Source organism: Crotalus tigris, unplaced genomic scaffold (genome assembly GCF_016545835.1).
Source record: "Crotalus tigris isolate CLP2741 ecotype Arizona unplaced genomic scaffold, ASM1654583v1 scf7180000024167.7108832, whole genome shotgun sequence".
Lineage (NCBI taxonomy): Eukaryota > Metazoa > Chordata > Lepidosauria > Squamata > Viperidae > Crotalus > Crotalus tigris.
In genome coordinates, this window is record NW_024100417.1 from 1,812,377 (window position 1) to 1,834,883 (window position 22,507).

Here is a 22,507-nt window from a genome sequence, read left to right on the forward strand (position 1 = left end):
ATGTTGACCTTGTATGTTGTATAAACGCACCCAAATAGAGCTTATTTAATGATTAGAAACAAAATGAAGCTTGTATACATGTATATACCCAGTAAGAACATTCCAGCAGAACCATATCAATTTATGGCTCAGTGTGTTGTGTGAACCAGTTCTTTGTTTTTTAAAGGTATTTTTTGGTTTCCAAAACTAGGCTGCAAAAATCCTTAAAACTGCAACAAAGAATGCTAACTCTTTGCTGCCATCTAATGTTCATCTAGATTTCTGCAACCCACTTATGATACAGTACAGGGGACCTAAAATTTTTAGTTTCCTGCTTCAAAATGGCAAGGAAGGGTGTCAATGATTTTATATAACTGAAACTACAGGAAGATGTTAGCATTTCAAGATGTCCACTCAGTTTATGATTTAGATTTATGATTTCACTGACATCTAGAAAGAAAAACATGTAAGGCAAAGCTTCCTGATTGTAAGACCCGTACAATAGCCAATTGATCTAGAGCAGACATGTCAAACACAAGGCCCAGGGGCCGGATGCGACCCACAAAGTGGTTTCATGTGGCCCGTGAAGCCATCCTGGAAACAGTAAGGGAACGGCCCCCGCTGCCTTGGCCCTGGCCCAGGCCAGCCGGGAGCCAATGCACAATTTTGTGGTGGCCATCTTGGCACTTGCCCCAGTGGACCATGCCTTGGCACTTGCCCCGATCCCACCCCCTTCTGCCCGAGACCCTCAGATCTGTCCTACTCCTGCCTAGGCCTCCCATAGGTACCCTTGACGTGAATGATGTAGAACTGGCTACGCCCACCCAGTAGGCCACACCCACTGCATCCCACCCACCCATTAGGCTGCACCCACTCTGGCCACACCCACCTGACCCCCCCAGGGCAACCGCAATGCTGATGCAGCCCTCAGTGAAATTGAGTTTGACACCTCTGATCTAGAAGTTTTTGTTAGAAATGTCTGAACATCCTCACCTCATTGACTTTTTTGCACATTACAAAGGGTTGAAATAGATCGGCATTTTCCAATTGAGCAACTGTGAGAAGAGTGGACTTAAGTTCCCAGAAGTGTTGGTAATGTCCTTGTTGGCTGGAGAATTCTGGGAACTGAAGTCCACAAGTCTTAGAGTTGTCAGGTTTGGAGAACCCTGACCTTGGAGAATCTCAATCTTCAACTAATGGAGCTGACATAGACCACATCTTGGCTATCAAATATAAGCAAGGAGGTGATAGTCTCTATTGTAGCTACAGAATCTTTACATCAGTGCATGTGTGTGATATTAATTATAATGGCACAATAGTTTACTGATACAGCCATATTTTAGCCTAATCTGTTGCAGAAACCCAATCCACAATATTAAAAATGAAAATTCCCATCAAAGGCTAAACAGGACCTGCGATACTCACACAGTGCACCAAACCCAGTTCGTCAACTATGCCTATTATGAGAAAGCCAGCCTCCGTAGTTTATGGCGTCATTCAAATACAGAACCTTGGGTTAATGAAGTAAGCCTTGGTTCAGCTAATCACACAACCACAAAAGCCCATCTTCCATCTGTGTGAAAAATGTCACATTTCAAGCTCACATACGAGCTCTGTGGAAATTTCGTTCTCCGGCGATTTACTCTCTTCCGGGATTTTTTTTCTTCTAGAGCTGGCCGGCTAGAAGGAACGGAAGCGATTCTCCGAGATCGTGCACTGAAGCGGCGGCGCTCTTAAAACTCCAAGCCTCCGGACTTACTACCGAAAGCTTCTTAAGCCCTTCCAACCGCGAGGCCGTTTCCCTCTTTCTCCCGCGTCTCTTCGCAGCTTCCCACTCGGCGCGAGTCCCTCCTCCACCTTTTGAGTTAACGGGGGGTGGGCGTGACCGCCTCCGCGTCCTGGCGCCCCTCCTTCCGCCTCCCTCTCTCCCTCCCCCGCTCGCCCTGCCCCTCCGCCCGCTCGGCTTCTGCCTCTGTCGCCGGTAATTTTTCCCTCCGCAGTCCCGTTGCTGCCGCGGCGGGCGGGATGGGAAGCGGGGACGCCGCTTAAGCTTTCGCCTGCTCGGGGCTGCCTTCTCCTTCTCTTCTGGAGAGGAGGAGCGCCCGCGACCGAGAGGAGCTCAGCATGCCCTCGTGCGACTCGAGCAGCCTCCGAGCCTCCTGCTCCTAGCCGAGTCGCAACCTCGCCTCGGCCCTGGCCCCACCGAGCTCCATGGTGGTTGAGGGGCAGCGTTCTCCTGCGGTGCGGGGCGGCGGCGAGCGAGGAGAAGAAGAAGAAGAAGAAGAAGGGAATGGCCGCCCAGGGTGACAGCTGCAGCGTCAAGGTGGCCGTGAGGTGAGATGGGGACAGGAGGGGTTTTCAGTGGGTAACTTTCGTTGCAGGTGACTGGAAAGAGCGAACAAAAGGAGTTCCCTTCCAGCTGCTAGTGCTCCGCCCTGCCCGTTCCAGGTCCCGTTCATTGCGATCTGTTGTTTCGCATTCGTCAAGATGCGCGGCTCGTGCAAAGGCGACTTGTGCATTTTGCTGGGGTGGAGGGCGGGGAAGAGTCTGCCTGGTCGTTGCCGCTATATTTTGCCCTTGGAGCTGCAGACTCGTGTTTTGCTGACCGTCAAGAGTCTTTGCACGGCCCTGGTTGGTAAGAAAGGTTTGCGCTTCCTCCAGGCTTAGGGGGCGGCTGAGCCCCGTCGCTGCCACGGTGGAGAAGTTGCCTCGCGTTCCCTTTATCTCCGTGTGTCTAACCTACGCCAATGGGCATTGTTGCTCTTTGTTAGCGCTGCAGAGAGGGCGACCCAGAGCGAAATTCCACTGTCCAATTGCTGGTCCTGTCTGGGTGCTGAGGCGGCTAATCCCAGGCACACAAAAATGTTGTAATTACACAGATCCATCTCTTTTGCCCCCTTGCTTCTTCCCCACTCTACAAAAGCAGGTCAATTTGTGCTGTTTCTGTTAAGTAGGTACAAAGAGTGGGGTTTTAGTATTTGTCTTTTGGAAGAATAGCGGGATTGCTTGCTCTCTGTGTGTGTGTGTGTTTGTCTCTGTCTCTCTCTCTCTCTCTCTCTCTCTCCACATCAGACAGCAAGAGAAACAAGGAAATCCTGTATTTCGCGTATTTGCTGTGTTTTTCTGCCTTTCCTTTCTGTCATGTGTGTAACTGTTCACTCCCTTTCTCTTTATTATTATTGTTTCTGATAAACCCCTTGCTGTCAGATTTCCATGTGGGCCAACAGTTGATTCTTTTCCCTTGCTAGCTTCTGTTTTCTTTGGCTGGCAATTAATTTTTCCTATTTCAGTTTTGTGCTTTCATCCATCACATGTGGTGACTGATAGCTTCTCCATGAGGGTGGGGTTGGGGGGGGGGCTATCTGCTTATGCAGTGCCCTGGATAAATAGCATCAGCAACATTGTTTCATATTCATCCATCTCTCTCTTTCCCTTGCCTAATTTTGCAACTCCCTACATTTTGTTTGTGCAGGTAAAATCAATACAAGTGCTTTTCTCTCTTCACCTGAAGCCTGGCAATTTTTTCTAGTTGCAGGGAAAGGGTGGTGTTAATGCAGAGGCATATTTCCCAAGGTGCTTTCCTTTTGTGTTACTCAAGCCATGGAGGATACAATCTCCTTGGTGTGTTCATGCTCACTTGAGCTTTGATTTAAAACAATCAGGAAGCTGCATCTAATATAATTTCTATTTGATTTGAATAAGGAGCAGTACTTATGAAGAGAAGAGGGAATCTGTGTCTCAGACAGTGTTTGGAAATAATATTACTGTCTGCCATTCTGTGAGGTGAACTGGTCATTTGCTGAGTTGGAGAAGATGGGTTGGGAAAGAGGCTTTGTCCAAAAAATACTAGACTGAGCAGACATATTAGGGTTGCCATTTTGGCAACAGTTTGTTCTGCTGAAAGGGAAGCACACTTTGTACAAAATGCCCAGTTCACAAGAGGGCAGTACTACAGATACTCTTCACTAGGTGGTGCATATCTTCTTGTTTGTTAGTATTTTGTACCTGAAGGGCTGGACCAATTTTTTTTTAAAATCCAGGAAATGTAAAATTGTATTGTTTGCTATTGTCAATATTCCATTGCCACAGAAGGTTTTTAAATATTAATTGCAAGGCAAAAGCTAACACCTTTTGCTTTTTAGTGATCCATGTTTCCCATCAAGCCAGCTTATTCTAAATGAGTTCTTCTAGAAATGTTGGACTGTATCAAAATTCCCAGCTGGCATTATCCTTAGCAAGAGCATATTGCCTATTCTGGTTGAGAATTATTAGAAATTGGGGGCAACATTTCTGGAAGATGCACAGTTGGAAAGGCATTCTAAAGAACAATATTGGTTTGAGCGTTGTGAAAACAAGTACTTGCCCCACCTCACTCATTTTTCTTTCTAATGTATTTTCTACCTTTAGTATTCATACTGGCTGAAAAATCAGAAATAAAAAGCTAAGACAAAAGGCAGAAGGAGAAATATAAAACAACCCCCTTCCTTCCAAATGTATGTTCAGTAGGAGATTCTATGCCAGAGATTGTCTTTTGAAAACTATATATGAAAAGGGGGATTACACGTAGCAGAAGGTTAGTGGCCACAACCAGGACCAGCACCTCAATCTTTAAACAAAGTGATCACGAAGTGAAATGACAATTTTACAATTCTGTTGAAGTTTCCTTTGCTTTGCAGACCTGCAAAGGTTGTATATGTAAAGGCTGGTCACAGAGTTATTGTTTCATCAGCATTGCAACTGCAAACAGTTGCTAAATGAGTCAGTCACTAAATGAAGACTACCTATAAAGGAAATATAGCAAAGTTGAGCAGATCTCCAGATCACAAGCTAAAAATTACCCCTCCCACTCTGGGGTTGGGGCTTCCCCTGATCTGAATAACATTCTTTTGGGGAAAAGACTTTCTCAGGGTGAGTGAGTGAGTGCAGGGAAGACTAAATTTGTATAAGTCATTCTTCCCCACCTGTCCTTTGTTTTTTGTCATCTGTTTTCTTTTTATCCTGTCCAGAGTTCTATTGAAGAACAGATAGCTTTTATCAGAAGCTGGACCACTTTTATGGGGTTCATAAAGTAGGGAGGTCCAGAAGTTATTGTAGGGAAGATATAAGGTAATGGGAAGGCCCTCTTGGATGTTTTCCCATAGTTATTGCTGCAAGAGGTACATATGCCCTATAAGAGGATAATTAGAGAATTTAAAATATAAAACATTATTTACACACGAGTAGAAAGACAGCATCCAGATAACAGATCAACTTCTTTGTCAAAGTCTTACCTAAATAGAATGTTTTTGCTTACAAACAAAAGTATAACAACAATGGAGCTAGTGTGACTTCATTTAGCATGGAGTTCTGCAATGTGGGAGCAGTCACCAATAAAACTCTCTTGTCTATTTCTATCAGATAGGTCATTGTGGGTTTGAAGGAGATACCTAGAGGTAGGCTCATAAGAGAGATAATTGTCTTTTAAACAGGTGAACCCAACTATTTAGGGCAGAGCATGTGAGCTGTATATAATCCTGCACTCCCAGAAGAACTCACTGTTGTCCCTGCCATTTTGCTGCCAAATTGTGTAGTTAAAATTCCTTGTAACATTTAATTGTGTATTGGGGAAGGCATTTATTTTTTCAATGACCATTATTGCTGCTATTATTATTAATTTAGTCTTCCTTATTTGTTGGAGTGTGATTCGTGGTATACCACTCAAAGTCAAGCATGGTCATCAATTTGAAAAAGATCAAATTTCTTTTTGACTTAATAGGCAAACAAATGGAAACATCTTATGGAACTTTGTTTTTATGTATGATAACAACAGCAAAGATATCTATCAAATACCTATAATGGAAGAATAGACGAAGGAGTGGGTAGAATTGGCAGAGATGGTGAAATTGATAGCCTTGAAGGAAAAAAAAGACTTTGGCAAATTTTATTTCTACTTGGAAATCATTATTTGAGTTTTTGCAAAAAAACTGAAAGAAATGAACAGCTGATTTTGGAATTTGATGAAAAATATTGTATGGGATTATCGAAATAATGTAGACAAATGTTAATCTTGGAATAGAAGTTTGTTGTATTCTTATATCTTTATCTGTACCAGTGAAACTTGGAAGTCATTATTTTCCTATTTTCCTTATTTTTTTCTTTTTTCTTTTCAGCATGTTTACTGTTATTCCTTTTTCCATTTCTAATTTTCTATTTTCTTCTGTTTATCTTTTAATTTTGTATCTTTTTTTTGAAATTGGAAAGAGATCAATTGACTAAGATAGGTTTAAATAATAGCTGGAATATACTAATAACTAGTACTAATATAAACTATACTAATATACAGTGAAGTAGCCTCTAACTAGTCATAATAATAATTTGGCTCCACCATTCTGGACCAGGTTAAGTTTCTCTACACACGTAGTTTATTACAGGAGTACTGTTAGAGAAAATTAAAGCACGTGCATTATAGCTAGAGCAAATAAGCAAATGTGTTAGTTTGCAAATGACATTTCTTTCTCTAAGAAATTAATTTTGTTTTCTTTAAAATACTCAGGTTAATAGATTTATGGTTCAAAAGGGAATTAAAATATTTACTTAATGTATTTTCCAATCAGTTAGTATGGACTTGGGTTCCAGACTTCAGGGAGGAGGCTGTGTAGGATAGAGCTTGTCTTTTAGTTTTAGAAATGCAATAAGTTATGCAGATATATGCCAGCTGTCTTCATTTGCATAATATAGACAGGTTTTCATCATAGTCTATCATGCTGCACAGGGGGAAGCAACAGGAAGAAAGGAGACAGAGGACGTATGCATGTTATTTCAGCTGCAGGTCCTTTAAACTTTCTTACTGCAGGATCTGAGGGTATGTGGGTGGTGGAAATGTCAAAAACTTCACTGAAGTGTTTTGAATACTGCAATCATTATACAATTAAGAGGGGGACTGAGGTGAGGGGGGAAGACCAGTCAAATGGAAGTGTATGAGCAAACTATTGGGGCCTTCGGCAATAAGCAGGAAATGGGAGAGGCGGGAACTATCTTTGGCTAATACACCCTCCCCCCCTTGCTGCTTGTGCAATTCTTCTGCTATAAGCACATCTTTTGTGTATGTCCCCTCTACATTACTGAATCCAAGAGGGCTATTTTTTCTTTTGCAATGTTAGCAATATTAGAACTTGAAGCGAGTGGCAGAGAGTAATAGGAAGAGGTTGATTTTAAGAGCAATTTAAGACTATAATGCAAACTTGCATCCGGCCAAAACAATGTCAAAAGCAAACCATGGCTATTTTTTTCTCTCCCTCTCTGCCCTCCCTTGGAAACTGATCATAGGAATTGGTTATATTCTTCTAACAGTGCACTTAGAGGAGTAGATTCCTATAAATACAAATTATCAATAGGAATGGACATCAGAAATCCTTCATGCGCTGAATCGGTATTTTTTAGCAACCTGAAGATGTGCAGACTTCCACAATTCTTCAGTCAGCATGGACTTCTTCTTCAGTAGAATTCTGGGAGTGAAAGTCCACACATCTTAAAGTTGCCAAGGTTGAGAAACATGCTCTGAATTCATCCTATTAGTGATAGCTAAAATATGAAAGGACAGAATGGCTTCATATTTTGGAATCTTGCAATTTGGCCTCTATATCAGATGATACTTTGAGTTTTCAGGGAAGTCATGGATTCTTGCCTTATTGGATAAGGTAAAACATCCTTAGTGGAAATTCTTTTGTTAAGGGACACAGCTAAAGCATTTCAACTGTTCTTCAGTGGCAGCGCCCCTTTTTCCCCTTTCTGCTCTTTTCTGCATGGGCAAAACAAATTAAAGAACTCACTGCATTAGGTCTGTTCCTTTCCCTTTCAGTCTGGCCTGATACACATGGAAATATATACTATAGTAGTTAAGAATGAAGCTACGCCTGGAATCCATTGGTTAACTCTGGTATTGCTCAGTAATAACCGTTCCTATATAGAGTTTAGGATTGAGTAAACTAGTATACAGCTTGAGCTAAGCCATGGTTTATTAAACCATAGCTCCCTGGGTTCATAGCACATTCTAAGCCATCAACCATGATTGATCTCAGTAACTGGATTTGTAGTACTAGATCATAACCAACAGCCACATGTTAGGTCGATGGATAGGTAACCCCAATCTGTATAACTCCAGTCTGCTTTGGAAAATATATTTAAAAACTAGAAATATTTTTTAAGGCACCTATATGGACATTGCACACATCTGCATGAAAATGTATGCTGATAATTCTGAGATACATTAGAAAAATGCTTAATAATCTGAATAGTGTTCAAAGCGCAAAATGCCAGTGACAAGCAGGTGACATTGTAAAAAGAGAAAGAAACATGATTATGCTGCCTTTGATGATCAACACCATTATGCGATGGAAATTAACAATAGTCTCAGTAACAATGACTGAGACATATAATTTCTTGTAGCTTGGAACTGGAGAGAGATAGAGTCATTGTGGGGCTCACTTTATCCTGTTCTGATTCTATCCTACTCTTTACGGTGGTTATCTATCTCCCTGTGTACAATCTTCTTTGTCCTGTGAAGCCTTTCTAAACTGGATACTTTCCAGGGTGGCAAGGGTTGTTTTACTACTTCTTTTTGGCAAGTATGCTGAATATTTAACATGTATTTTAAACTTCATGGAATGTGAAACATTGCTTTATTATATTAATGTAAATAAAGATAAATCCCAATTCCTAAAATAGCACAACTTGTCACTATGAATAATGCAACAGAATCCACAAGGGATGCTAACTGCTAAGATATCTAGAATTGTTTCCAGTATGTTGTCCCACACATTTATGCCACACAGTTGGATGAATGCTGCTGTTGATGTGAGTTTTATCCCCCGGCATCATGGATTTTGCATGCATTCTGTTGTAGTTGCTTTAATCCTGGTACCCTGTTTGTGTCTCTGCTTGTGAGATAGGCAGCTTTATTACTGTGGTCATAAGTTGAGTCATCATAGTCATTAAGCAACTCATACATTCGTTAAGTGAACCCAGCTTCCCCAATAGTCATTTTGGCAGAAACTGGCAAAAAGTGTCCAAATTGCAATTACATGACCAAAGGACAGTTGTAACCAGTTGTAAACATAAGTAAGTTTGCCAAGTGCCTGAATTGCCATCATGTGACCATTGGGGGTAGCATGACAGTTTGTGATAGACATAAGTGCAATTTAAGTCCTAAATGACTTTTGGAGGTCATCATAATTTCAAACTGATCAAAAATTGAGGACTGCTTGTATTGTAAGATGTAACTGCTGATTCAGAGGAATCTGTGTTGGTGCTTTTTTTCCTGGACAATCAAGATACACACAGGAGGCAGGAGATTATTATGATGTTTGCACCTTTTCTGAAAACTGCTTCTCTACAGAGGCCTGCTTAACGCTTATAAAACCATTAAGCTAACAAGCTGCATTTAGGATCCCAGTTGTCGTGCAGAGCAGATGCTCCAATCTTTTTTTTTATAGTTGCATAATTTGATCAACCGAAGCAGGCTTTTCTCACATTCTGTTAAAAAGTGTAAAATACCAGTTTGCTGCCATCAATTATGAAGATTATGTCTGTGCTTTATTTGCTATAGTATGCTGTTTCCTTTCTAAAACATAATTGCTACTTGTAGTTTCCTTTTATAAGTATTTTTAAAGAGAAGAACACAAATAGATCTGAAGAATAATAACGTGTGTGAATTTTTTTTGCTTAAAAATGAACCTATTCAAAATTATTGGAGACCCACTAAGAAATAGTTACACATACACATCCCTACAGACCAATCCTCGAAATTACTTAAAACAATATCAGCACAAAGGTAGCTGTCCTTTCCCCAACTGTTTCCTACCCTGCTTCCACTGCATCTTTACTGTGTCTCTACTGAATGGTGTGGTCCTGATTAGTGACTGCTACTCATAATCTGCAATGATTTTATCTGTGACTTTGGTGCTGTCTTCATTTGACCTGTCATTAGCCAACATGAGGGACAAATACATCCATTTATAATTTCATTTTTTCAGTCTGCCCACTTACAAATGACTCTTGGCCAGCTGGGTTAATAAAAAGCAATACAATCTATCAAAAGAGAATAATAGAAAAGGCCAGAGGGAGGAGGGTTGTGGCTATTAAACAGACTAGATAATCACACACATCCTGGTCCTCTAGGTTAGGTCTGAGGTTCGTCAAGGATGGCAGGGTCTGGTTGGATGGATCACAGGACATCATTATTCCAAAGGGCAGATACATGCTTTGGGGAATCCACCAAGGATAATGATTGGACCTGGCAACTGTGGAACAAGTACTAAAAAAAGGATAATTTCTGGAGGAAAAAGTAAGGTTGCTGCATCTGAAATTAAAAAGGCGTTTTGGCATATTGTTAGAACAAAATGTGGCAAATGCTGCTTCATCTTCCCCAGATAAAATGGGGAAGCTCAGCTCAGCGATCATCTACCTTGTTGAAAGCTGGGAAAGAAATTGGTGTCAAAAGCAGGGGGTGGAAAATGACAGGTGTGAAGGGATCAAACTCAAGAAATAAAATACAAATGGAGGGAGCAAACGCTGCAGACAAATGTGGAGGTCTTGGCTGGTAAGCGGAGAGAAGAGCGTGAGACTGTATCTCCCAAAGTCTGAAATTCTGCTTCAGTCATCCCACAAAGTCTCCAGAAAAGATGATGAAACATAGCAGCTATTCACCCTTCAAAGCTGTTGTTGGAAGATACTGAAATAAGGAGGGAAATACTAGTTTAACCCTACCCTGATACTTTAAATGAGTTCATGAGCTTGGAATGGGATGAGATAAGATCATCAATGTAGGAACAATAGTAGAATTTGTGCAGAGAGGGATGAATGAAAAGGCCCACCTCTGAATCCCAGGATGATAGCAGTCTGAATGAAGGGACCTTTTGTTTCTTCATATTGTATGGGCAGAAACAATTGGAGAAGGTGGTCCTATGCCATGAAGGGTTTTAAATGTGGCAATGAGCAGCATGAATTATACCAAGAAGCCAATATACCGGAAGGGATTTTGGTTTAAGAGTCTTATGTGAACCTAGCCTTTATAGTTTATAAACTGTAGATCACACATCTTAACATGCTGTGTATAGCTAGACAATTAACAGCTTACTTATGAGCTTTGCTTAACACAGTCCTGGCTTAGTGCTAATCAATATAAATCAAATCATATGAAGTGGCCATGAGATACAGTCAATAGGAAAATTCACTGTGATAATTCACAATACATTTCTTTGCTGCTATTTTTGGATTGAAAGGAGAGCTATTAATTCACAATGAAGCTAACTACTGTAAATAAAAACTATGGATTATCCTCAACTAGTTACATTTATTTACAGGGTTGCAAACATTAGATATATATATATAGGATGCTATCTATCTGTATTGCATTTAGTTTTAAATTATGTATGCCTGTCCGGCATTAAGTTGATTCAGTCTCATTTTCAAGATAGGAATAATGTCTAGGGTAAAATTTCAGATTATTGTGCCTGTCAAATGCCTTTGTAGGTTTCTGTTTTCTTGTGCTATAGTCTAGTACAGTGGTTCTTAACCTGGGCGATATTGCCCCCCAGGGGGCGATTTCATTTTTCAGGGGGGCGATGGAACGAAAAAGGGCGATGCGGGGGCGAAGGAACGAACAGGGGGTGATATGGGGGCAATGGAGCAAGAAGTTTTGGGGACACTTTTGAGACTTTTTCATACAGTGAATCGCTGTATATCTGTCGTACAAAAATATCAGATTGCTCGCTATTAGTGGATTGAATTGTGTTTTCAAATGTTCTTCCAGCTAGCTTCAGTACAGAACACCGTACATATATGAAAACACATCGCTTATCTTCATGCACATTGCGGGCCATTGGCCAGAATATGGGAGATATGGGGGAAAGACTGGAAATAAATTATTTGCATCGATATGTCCTGATGAACAATTTTAAAGAAAACAAAAAAAGTGTTTGCCTAAATTGAAGAATTATTTCCTATGTTGTGATTGAGAGGTTGTGTTGGGGGAGGGGGGCGATGACAACTTCCTCATTGGCTCAAGGGGGCGATTCGTTCAAAAAGGTTAAGAACCACTGGTCTAGTAGACTTTGCCTCCTTCAGTACAGAAATTATCCACATCCTCTTTTGCACCCTTTATGTATGTTTTAAGTGTTTCTCATATCATGGACTAATAGTTTCCAGTTCAGTTCCCCTTAATGGGCAGGGGCGCCTGATAATGAAAATTTGGCTCCTTATCATTTACAAATCAAAGAAAGTAGAACGATTCCAGAATTGTTCTCCAGTCACAGTAATGTAGAACAATGCTTTGCATTTACACAAACATACAACTACATGAATCTAATTTAGAATTGTCTGCCTAAAGTTTTTTTTTTTAAATGTGAGAATTTATATCAGATTGCAAAAAAGATGTGTACTGAAGACTTCCAAAAATGTCTTTCACTGAGCATTTCCTGTAATATCTGAGAGTTCTTCTCAGTACTGAGAAGAATCAGGAAACGGAGCTTGTGAAATGGGGGGGAAGGAAGTACATTTCAAGTTTATTTAAACTCTTGCAGCCACTTTTAAAAATATTCTTGTTGAAACATGCCACATCCTTGATCTCCCCAAGAGATAGGTTAGATCCTCTACTTATAGTAATCAGCCATTTTACTCTGGCAGCCTTTGTCCTTTTTGAAAGAAGAATGAACAAAAACAATTGGCAAATATTTTGGACTCTAGCTCCTTAAAGCAAAATAATAGCTAGTATAGGGTGATTGGTCCTAGATGCTAACTAACCAACTGTAACTTCTTGATTAGATATCTACTGATATCTTTGTTAAAAAAAGTTTATTTAAGATAGTTTTCTTGGTAACATTTTTAGAACTGGTTTGTCATAACCATCTTTCTAAAAATGAGAGAAAATGTTTGACTCAAAGTCACCCAGTTTACTTCCATGCCCAAGTCAGAACCAGAACTCAGGTTTCTCCTCTCCTTGTCCTGTGCCTTAACTACTAGACTAGACTAAATCTCTGTCGTTCTCTCTTGTATAAAACTATATCAAAAATGACATTCTGTTATATAAAGTATGTTTAGATTATTGCAGCATCATGAAACTAAATATAGAAAACTGATATGGATTATAAATAGAGTCACTGGGAATTGGACAGTTTACAAACTGAAATAAATGCATAAATTAATAGGCCAATTTGTCCCTCTGTAAATATTGGCAAAGTGAACAATAGTACTTAGGAATTCTGTTCCACATGCTTAGAGTAAAAAATTTCTTTAAGCCAGGGATGTCAAATTCGATTTCATTGGCGGCCGCATCAGGGTTGTGGTTGACTTCAGGGGGGGCTGGGGGGATGGCCAGGGTGGGCATGGCCAGGGTGAGCATGGCCAGCTCAATGTCTCTGGTATCGAGGGGTGCCTGTGGTGGCCTGGGCGGGGCTGGGGGGATCCATTGTCTCCAGTGGAGGAAGGCAAGACCAGGGTGAGCATCATACCCTTGTCCACCAGAGGAGCCTTGTTATCGCTCTCAGGCCACACGGAGGACCCCCATTGATGCAGGGTGCCTGGAGCCCTAGGCAGTGGAGGGCAAGTGCCCAGTCCAGCCTTCCCCAAGGGGATGCTTGGCTGCGCTTCCCTCCTCCTCAAGGCTGTTGCTGATTGGCTTGCTCTCCTTGGCCAAGTGTGTGGGGGAGGGCAAAAGGTGTGGGTCAGAGGGAGGCCCACTCTCTCTCCATGCAAGGAGACTTGGCTTTGTAACCAGAGCATCCTCAGCAATAGGATGGGAGACCACCAGGAGAGGTCAGGAGGAGGGGGCAAGGGGATAGAGAAAGGGCAGCAGCGCTGCTCATGGTGAAATGCTAAGGCAGGACTTCCCTCAGACCCTCCCTCCCTCTCATTATAATCTTCCTTCCTTCCTTCCTTCCTTCCTTCCTTCCTTCCTTCCTTCCTTCCTTCCTTCCTTCCTTCCTTCCTTCCTTCCCTACTTCTCATTCCCATTTCCTTCCTTCCTTTTTCCCTCCCTCCTTCTCATTCTCATCTTCCTTCCTTCCTTCCCTCCTGCCTTCTCTGCTTCGCATTCCCATCTCTTTCCTTCCTCCGTGCTTAGGAGGGGATGACGGGATGGGAAGAGATTGCCAGCGCTGCTGGTGGCTATGCTGCCACTGGCCATCGCTATCCCACATGGGTGGGGGCAGTCCTGATGATAGGTTAGCCTCGTGGCTGTGAGGCTAGGGCCATGGAGGTGCTGGGGGGTGAGGCGCTGATCTATAACCTGGTTGTATCCATCAAAAAATGCCCTCAGCCTTAGATCCATGAGGCAGCCCTGGAACCAGTGAGGGGCTGTTGCGCTGCCTCTGCCCCGCCCCCTGGGTGTGCTCACAGGAGGCAGAAAGCGCTGGTATCCTGGGTGAAGTCAGCCTGCGGGGCAAGAAAATCAGCAAGGATGCTGGGCTCCACACATTCCCCACCTCCTACGTGCGCACCCAGGGGTGGGCAGGGGTGCCCATTGCTGATTCCAGGGCCGCTCCGTGGATCTAAGTCTGAGCGTGTTGTGGCTTTGATGGCTGGCACCAGGTTGTAGATCAGCGCCCGGTCAGCCTGGCCGGGCCAAGGTGCTGCGGGCCTGTCCTTTGCTGTTTCCAGGGCAGCTCCATGGGTCAGATGTAACCACACGGCGGGCCGGATTTGGCCCGCGGGCCTTGGGTTTGACATGTCTGCTTTCAGCCAATTCATTAACATTTTTTTAGGGCTTAAGCACAGGATTACATGAGGAAGAAACTGTGTCAATTTATTCTAAAGATTCAGCTACTGTATATAAAATAGATTAGTTGAACAACATCATTTTTTTCCCGGTTTTTATTTCAAATGTTGATAGAAAATATATAAGTTCTACCCATTCTTGTAGATCAGCTAGCCTTAATGGCACTAGGGGATTAAAAGGCATGGAGATATTTTGTTTATTTTTAAATGCATTTGTTTTGGCTATCAAATATCTCATTTATTCAATTTTGTTACATAATTTGCGTTATGTGTTTCACTGTTTTGCCAACTGCAGCTCTCTGTTAAAGACTGCCACTTTCTTATCCTGAGTGTCAGAAAGGTTGCCTCAGTTTTAGCATCTTCTGCTATAACAGTGGCAGATCTCCACTATGATTACTATTTTGTTATAGAAGCTGAAGTTTCTCCTTGACAAAGTGCCATGAAATATATCATCTGAGCTGTTCTGGGAAAAGAAACTGATAGATACTCTTAAAGAAAGCTAAAATCAGTCCTTAAAACAGAATTGAATACTAAGAGGAGCAATAAAAATGTACCCATTCATTTCACAACAAATTGAAACCGGCACTATTTTTTAATTGGTTTTTTATCTGTTGCTTTTGCTTTTATATTTTGTTTTTAATTTTGTGACTTGTCTAGAAAACTTGGATTGACAAAAATATAGAGATATACAACATTAATTCAAAAAAATTAAATCAAATGAATGCAACTGGTTATAATGCCTTGGTAAGACCTCATTTGGAATACTGTAATGCATTCAATTTTGGTCACCACAATATAAAAAATATATTGAAATTCTAGAAAGAGTGCAGAGAAGAGCAACAAAGATTATTAGGAGACTGGAGGCTAAAAATATGAAGAACGATTGCAGGAATTGGGTATGTCTAGTTTAATGAAAAGAAGAAATAGGGTTGACATGATAGCAGCATTTCAGTATCTAAGGGGCTGTCACAATGAAGACGGGGTCAAACTATTCTCCAAAGCACCTGAAGACAGGACAAGAAGCAATGGATGGAAACTGGATCAAGGAGAGAATCAGCCTAAATAGAATTAAGGAGAAATTTCCTGATAGTTAGAACAATTAAGCAGTGGAATGACTTGCCTCCAAAAAGTTGTGGGTACTCCAACACTGGGGGTTTTTAAGAGGAGATTGGACAACCATTTGTCTGAAATGGTTTGTCTGGCTTGATTGTTTTGAAGTGGAAATTGCAGTATTGCCCCAAATGCTGCCATGTAATCTCTGCTCTTAGGGTCCCTCATGCACATGTATAATGTTGTTTAACTATAGGTAGTCTTTAACTTGCAACCGCAATTGGGTTCGGAACTTCCATCACTAATCAATATATTAAGTAAGACTTATTTTATGAATTTTTTTACCGCAGTTGTTAAACAAATCACAGTGGTCATTAAGCAAATCACACAGTTGTTAAGCATATCTGGCTTCCTGGGAAAGTTGCAAATGGAGATCACATGACTCAGGACATTGCAGCTGTTGCAAATATATAAATTGGTTGCCAAGTGCCTGAGTTTTGATCATATGATTGCGGGGACACTGTAACGGTTGTAAGTGTGAGGACTGATCATAAGTTACCTTTTTCAGCATCATTGTACTTTCAAATAGTCGCTAAACTAATAGTCATAAATTGAAAACTACCTGTTATTTTTCTTCCTGAAATAAGATTTTGGTTTCATTTTGAACACAGTATGATTGAAGCAAGGGTATTTCTCTGCTAATGATTCATCTCTGTGTACAGCTGATGTTAGATCAGCTAGAATGGAGAGACTGAAATTCCATGACCTATTCTTGCTTCCTATCTAGCATCTGGCTTGTGCTATCTATAATGTATTTAAACTCATCTTTCCTCTGACTCTCAACTTTCTTCCTATATGATGTAGCATCAACAGTCAAATTTTACAGTTCTCAAGTAATGCAAGTATTGCTACTTCACCTAATCACTACTTTTATCTCTGTTAGTTGCATTACATACAAGAATTCTGACAAACTTGCAGCACCCATGGTTATATCTTTGCAACGTTGCTTGGCATGGCAAGGCATAGAGTAGAAAAAGAAAGCCAATTTTGGAGTCTGCATCTCAGCATTTCTCTAACTGGCTAGCGATTGAAAGAGTTATTGAAAAATCTCTGTTTAAGATAAATGTGTTGGCCTCATCCATTGTAATACTAATAATCTGTGATGCATTTTGATTATTGTAGACTTTGGATATAGGTGTTTTTTTTTTTTTGAAGGAAGGCTCTTATGAAGCCAATTTATATTACAGATAGATATAGATATATAAAATATAATAAATTAGTCCTATTGTGCAAAAGAGACCATCAAGCTCGTTCTGTCTCATGGGAGGAGCTCTGCCTGAGAATCTGCACAGGTTCCAGACATTTATACACTGTGACTTGTTTTAATCAATGGTGTTGACAAGTATCACATTCAGAAAGACTCTCTGCCCTATGTAAACTGATTTCCAGGGAACTTTGCAAATGAGTTCTGTCAGCATCTTTTCTAGGAAGAAGTCCAGGGCAGCAGAGCAGGCCAGGGTTAAAGACTGTAATAACAGAAGGATAGTGAGTCATGTTTTTGAAGAACATTAGCTGCAATAGTTTGTGTTATGAAGTCATTCCCTGCAATGAGTTTGAAACAGTTCTGCTTTTCTTTGCGCTATCTCTTGGCTTGTGGGCTCCAAACATGTGAGACAAATAACAGGCATGACATTCTTAAATTCTGCTTTCTGGCTTATTTTTGCTACATCGTAAAAATGCTTTAGATATATTTTTCTAGAGAGCACTGATTTGAGTAGATACAACAACAACAACATCTTATCCACATTGTTTCTAATATCTATCTATGAAACCCCCTTCCCCATCTGTTGTCATATTTTAATTTTTTTATTCACTTAAGAATGAGTGTATTACAGTATACAGCACAGTACATATATATGTATTTTGGGGTAACATGCAAGACTTAAGGATAAACATACTTGGTCTTCTAAGTTTGTAACCTTATAATTGTAATTATATAATAAAATTAGTTTGTCTAAAAATGTCATTGGCATTTAATATTTGTAACCTTCATAATGCTTACATTAGAAGATACTTTAATTTAGCTACATCAGCCAAGAGAGTTCATCTAACGATATGTGGAAGCAGGGAGACAGTATTATATAATGGATTAAGGATTATTGACATATCAAAATGCATACTGATAAGATTTTGTTTTTAAAAAAGTATCCATTCTTCTGATCTGTAGAAAAGAAAATGCTATTTGGGGTTTTGCAGAGCAAATAAATGTAACTGTTTATTGCCTAGTTCTCTCTGCATGGTTGATCTGATTGGTGGGCTCTGAGGGAATATCCTATACTAAGTCCTGTCAAAATATTCTGGGTTATTACATGACATGGAGGGTAGGCTTGTGGTGTCGCATACTAAAGAGGAGCTTACATGCAATTCTAACCCAGATGCAATCATCCGGGAGGCTTGAACATAGCAATAGTGCTGCGAAGGGAGGATAATTTTGGTTGTTGTTAAACAACTTGCATTTAAACGTTATTTAAATATTTCAAAAACCTAGGATAAAGATATTTTTATCAGGCCTGTTTCAATCATCCTCCAAATGTGATATGATTATTGGAAACTTGAAGAAAGGCTGACATAAGTTATTTTGTTGCTTGCATTGGAGCAACAGGTGCCCCACCTCAGAGTAAATATATATGATATTTCCGAGTATGAATTGGCTCTTCCTAAAAGAACATTTTATGTTGAGAACATTAGATAGAGCAATGTAATCCACAATGTACTGTCCTATAGTATTTGCATAGTATAGCTTCTAAAGTATCAATGATGTGGATGCCCCAAGACTCAAAGAATTTAAGTAAAGCCAGAAATAAGCATATAAAATATAATAGAGCCTTTGGGTTTGTATGCTCTTTCTGGTGCCCCTCTTAGTGTATTTAGGGTATACACTATACCAGTGATGGCGAACCTTTTAGAGACCGAGTGCCCAAACTGCAACCCAAAACCCACTTATGCATCGTCGGGTGCCGGGTGGGTGTGGCCCATTGGGTGGGCGTGGCTGCGGTGGTAACAGCAGACTGGGTGGGACTAAAAAGTTCAATCAATCAATTCCAACTTTGCAAGATCTTTTTTTTTCCTGTGAGAAGTTGAAATTGACTGATTGATTGAACCTTTTTTTTTTTGTACATGGCGACAGAGGCCTAAAGCAAAAAGGGTTTATAAAACCCAGCTGAATGCCTAGGACTGGGGCGACGGCGTGCGCGCCCACAGAGAGGATTCTGAGTGCCGCCGCCTCTGGCACCCGTGTCATACACTACACTATACACTACACTATACACTACACTGCACTATACATTACATACACATTAGGGAAGAAGAAATTGTATATCTTGGTTATATCCATCTTGAATGAGAGGCTATGTCTCTCATCTTGCCTAATGATACAATTAGTTTCTAGAATGATTACTTTTAGCTTTTGTGGTAGACAAACCTGTCATATGAAAGAAAAAGTTCTATTAATTTTAGAAGATCATGGTAAGCTCTGTTTACCTTAAGATGAATGCACATCTTATGTGAAAAAGAAGAGGAATATACTTGTTCCTGATGTTTGCAGATATGTCATATATATAGATAAAAACAATTATCATACATATAGGAGATTAAAGTAAATGTTCTTAGCATAATTTAACAAGCTTGAAGGCAGATTAGTTAAAGACAATGAGAAGAAAATAGAAGTCATTTAAATAGAGACAGCAGTATCGGCATAATAGTATATTACTATCTAAATCCGAGTAAGAAGATGCTATGGTTATTGCTGGAGAGATGAGAAAGAAGCCACAGCTCTCTGTTTGCCAATGCAGATTATGCTGGTATTCTTATGTGTCCTGTCAATTTTTGGGAAGATAATAGATTTTCTCATGATAAATGGGGCCCTAAAGCCTCATCATATGATCCTTGTCTAATCTATATTTCATGGTAATAGTCCCTTGGTCATGGACTTAAATAGTTTCTTCCTCTGTATCTGTATACGTTGAAATAAGTTGGAGCACTTGTTTAAAGAAATTGGCTGGTTCCCAAGGTGAATTGCTGATTCTCTCAGAAAGTGCAGAAAAAGTTCTGCTCTATAACCTAATCCAGTGGTTCTCAACCTGTGGGTCGGGACCCCATTTGGGGTCGAACGACCATTTCACGGGGGTCGCCAAACAACGCAGTCCACCATTTTTTCCCCCTTTTCCTTAGCTGTGCTACTCCCTTTTATTCTATTGGCTTTTGAAAGCCAATAGAATAGACTCTCTTGCATAGAGTCTAATTCTATTGGCTTTCAAAGGCCAATAGGAATTGTCCAGGCTGTCTCTGCCCTGCTGAGCCCGCCAAAAGTCCCATTCTGCAAACGGTGCTGCACCAGCTGAGTAGTCCTTGACTTACGACCGGTTGAGTAGTCCTCGACTTACGACCGGTTGGGGGTCGCAGCATTAAAAAGGTTGAGAACCACTGACCTAATCCAATCCAGGCAAGAATTTGAAAATAGCCACTGATTTAGATCTTAATATCTGAGGAGATTAACTTGGAGAATTTGCAATAACTAGCCTTGCTAAAGAAATTAGTTCTTTCTTTTCCCTGATATTTAGAATTTAGTATTGATAAAGGAGGAATAAGAAAAGTTTGGGCACATCCTCCATGTAAAACCTTTCATCTAAGTTGGTTAAATCATAATTAAAATATCTTGTGCAATATTTATATACAATGTGTATCAATCAATCAGAAAAGAGCTGGAAGAGACCTTGGAGGTCTTCTAGTCCAGTCCCCTGCTCAAGCAGGAGACCCGCCTATATCATTTCAGACAAGTGGCTGTCCAGTCTCTTCTTAAAAACATCTAGTGTGCCTGAGGCTTTGGAAACTGAATGAACTAACTGGTTATCTACCCTCTATCTTGGGGAAGGGCAAACCTTTTTCTTAAATTAGAACTACAAATTCCATCTGATGAAAAAAATATTCTCTCCGTTAAATAATTTAGAATCAAAATGTATTTGACTGCCCTTCTGTTCTGGTATAGGTAGTCCTCGACTTACAACAGTTCATAACATGGAATAGCTTTTTTCTTCAGGGAAATGCTATTACTATTCACTCATTGCAAAATAAAATAGAACATGGAGAGTTAGTATTCTCTGGATTTGAAAGGAACTGTGCTGCCATCAGAATTTGAAATAATGCCTGAAGCATGACGTTCATGTGATTTGTTGAACATGAATGATGCGGTTGATAAAAGTGAGAGCTCTGGTGTATTATAGAAGGCTTTCAGTAAACTGTTAATATCTAAAGCTCTGGTCCTGGATGATAGTTTCATCTTTTACAACCTATGTTAATTAAAAGCATTATTCTATTGCAATTTGGGATACAATATTTAGTCTGTTTTGTCTTTCTCTTTTTAGTTTAGCTAATGGAAACACCCTGAAAATTAAGTGAGAATTTAGTACTATAGCAGTGTAGCATTTGGTAGACTTCAGTTATCTTTTGTTTGACTTTGAAAGACATCCCCCCAAAACATTAGCATCCTCCTTTCCACTTACCAAATGGTAAGACAGTAGCAATGTGGAGAGGATTTTCTGCATGTATCTTACTCTTGCAGTATGTATGGCGATTTTAGGGCCCTATTTGCTCAGTTGGCTTAAATGGGTTGAAATTCATATTAGAAATTTCACTCACTATTGCAGTCTGTGATACTGTATGTTGCCAGCTGTTTGTTCATGTTGTGGTTTGATTTTGCATGAGTGAGTGATTCCGTTTGGTGGAGGAAAGAGATTGTGTCCTTAGATACACTGATATCGGTTATCACAGGGCTCTCCATTTTACTCTTTAATATTTATCTAAAGTCATTGGGAGAAGTCATCTGTGAGCACAGAGTGAATTATTGTTGGTATGCCTATGATGCTCAGTTGTTTATCTGTATCCTGGGCAAATTAGGAGATGCTATCAAAGTTCTATCTTAGTGTCATAAAATTATTAACATAAAAGTTCTGCCTTAGTGTCTGAGGGATGTTGGGATCTGGCTGGGAAGAAACAGGCTTAATCTTAATACAAATAAGAGCATGGCTGTTGATCCAAAAGCATTTTGACTATAGAGGAGGTCCATCATTTCCTATAAATGGGGCTATGCTCCTCATAGGGGGCAGAATCATATTTGGGGATTTCCCTGGATTCATGGATCCTGCTGAAAAACAGGTGGAAGCCATGGCCAGGAGAATTTTGTAGAGTTCTGCTTGTATGCCAGTTTCAGCCTTTTCTGAACTGGGAGTTATAATGACAGCCACTCATGACTTTTTGTTATTTCTTGTCTTGTCTAGATTGTAATTGATTCTACACCAGACTACTGTACTACTGTACTCATGTCAGACCATTACTGCAAAAGTTGCATTGGCTGCTGATATGCCTGGTACAATCCAAAGTGCTGGGTGCCATCTATTGAGCCATATATGTTTGGGAGTCAATAAGTTCCTTTACTTGTTTTTTTTTTTCTGATCAAACATGCATTAGGACCATATTAAGACTATATGGGGGCAGCACTAATGTTCTTCCTGAAAATATGGTATTCTCTAGCTACATGGCAAGAAAAAAGCATTTGTTGATTGAACATGTCAGGCTCAGGCTTTTCTCCAATTATTCGGGTTTATTGTGCTGGTCATTGACTGACTGGAGTTTATCATAATATGTATTTAACTGACTAGTTTTAGTTCTCCTGATT

At 40.3% G+C, this 22,507-nt stretch overlaps 1 protein-coding gene across 2 annotated transcripts in view; it reads left to right on the top strand.

The window, feature by feature from the left end:
• Positions 1 to 894: 894 nt before the first annotated feature.
• Positions 895 to 22,507, top strand: part of KIF21B (kinesin family member 21B) — a 69,290-nt gene continuing 47,677 nt past the window's right edge. For both annotated transcript variants that reach the window (XM_039323268.1, XM_039323269.1), the window contains exon 1: positions 895 to 2,313. In XM_039323268.1, the coding sequence (XP_039179202.1) occupies positions 2,270 to 2,313 (44 nt within the window). In that variant the 5' untranslated portion in view covers positions 895 to 2,269. The remainder of the gene's footprint in view (positions 2,314 to 22,507) is intronic.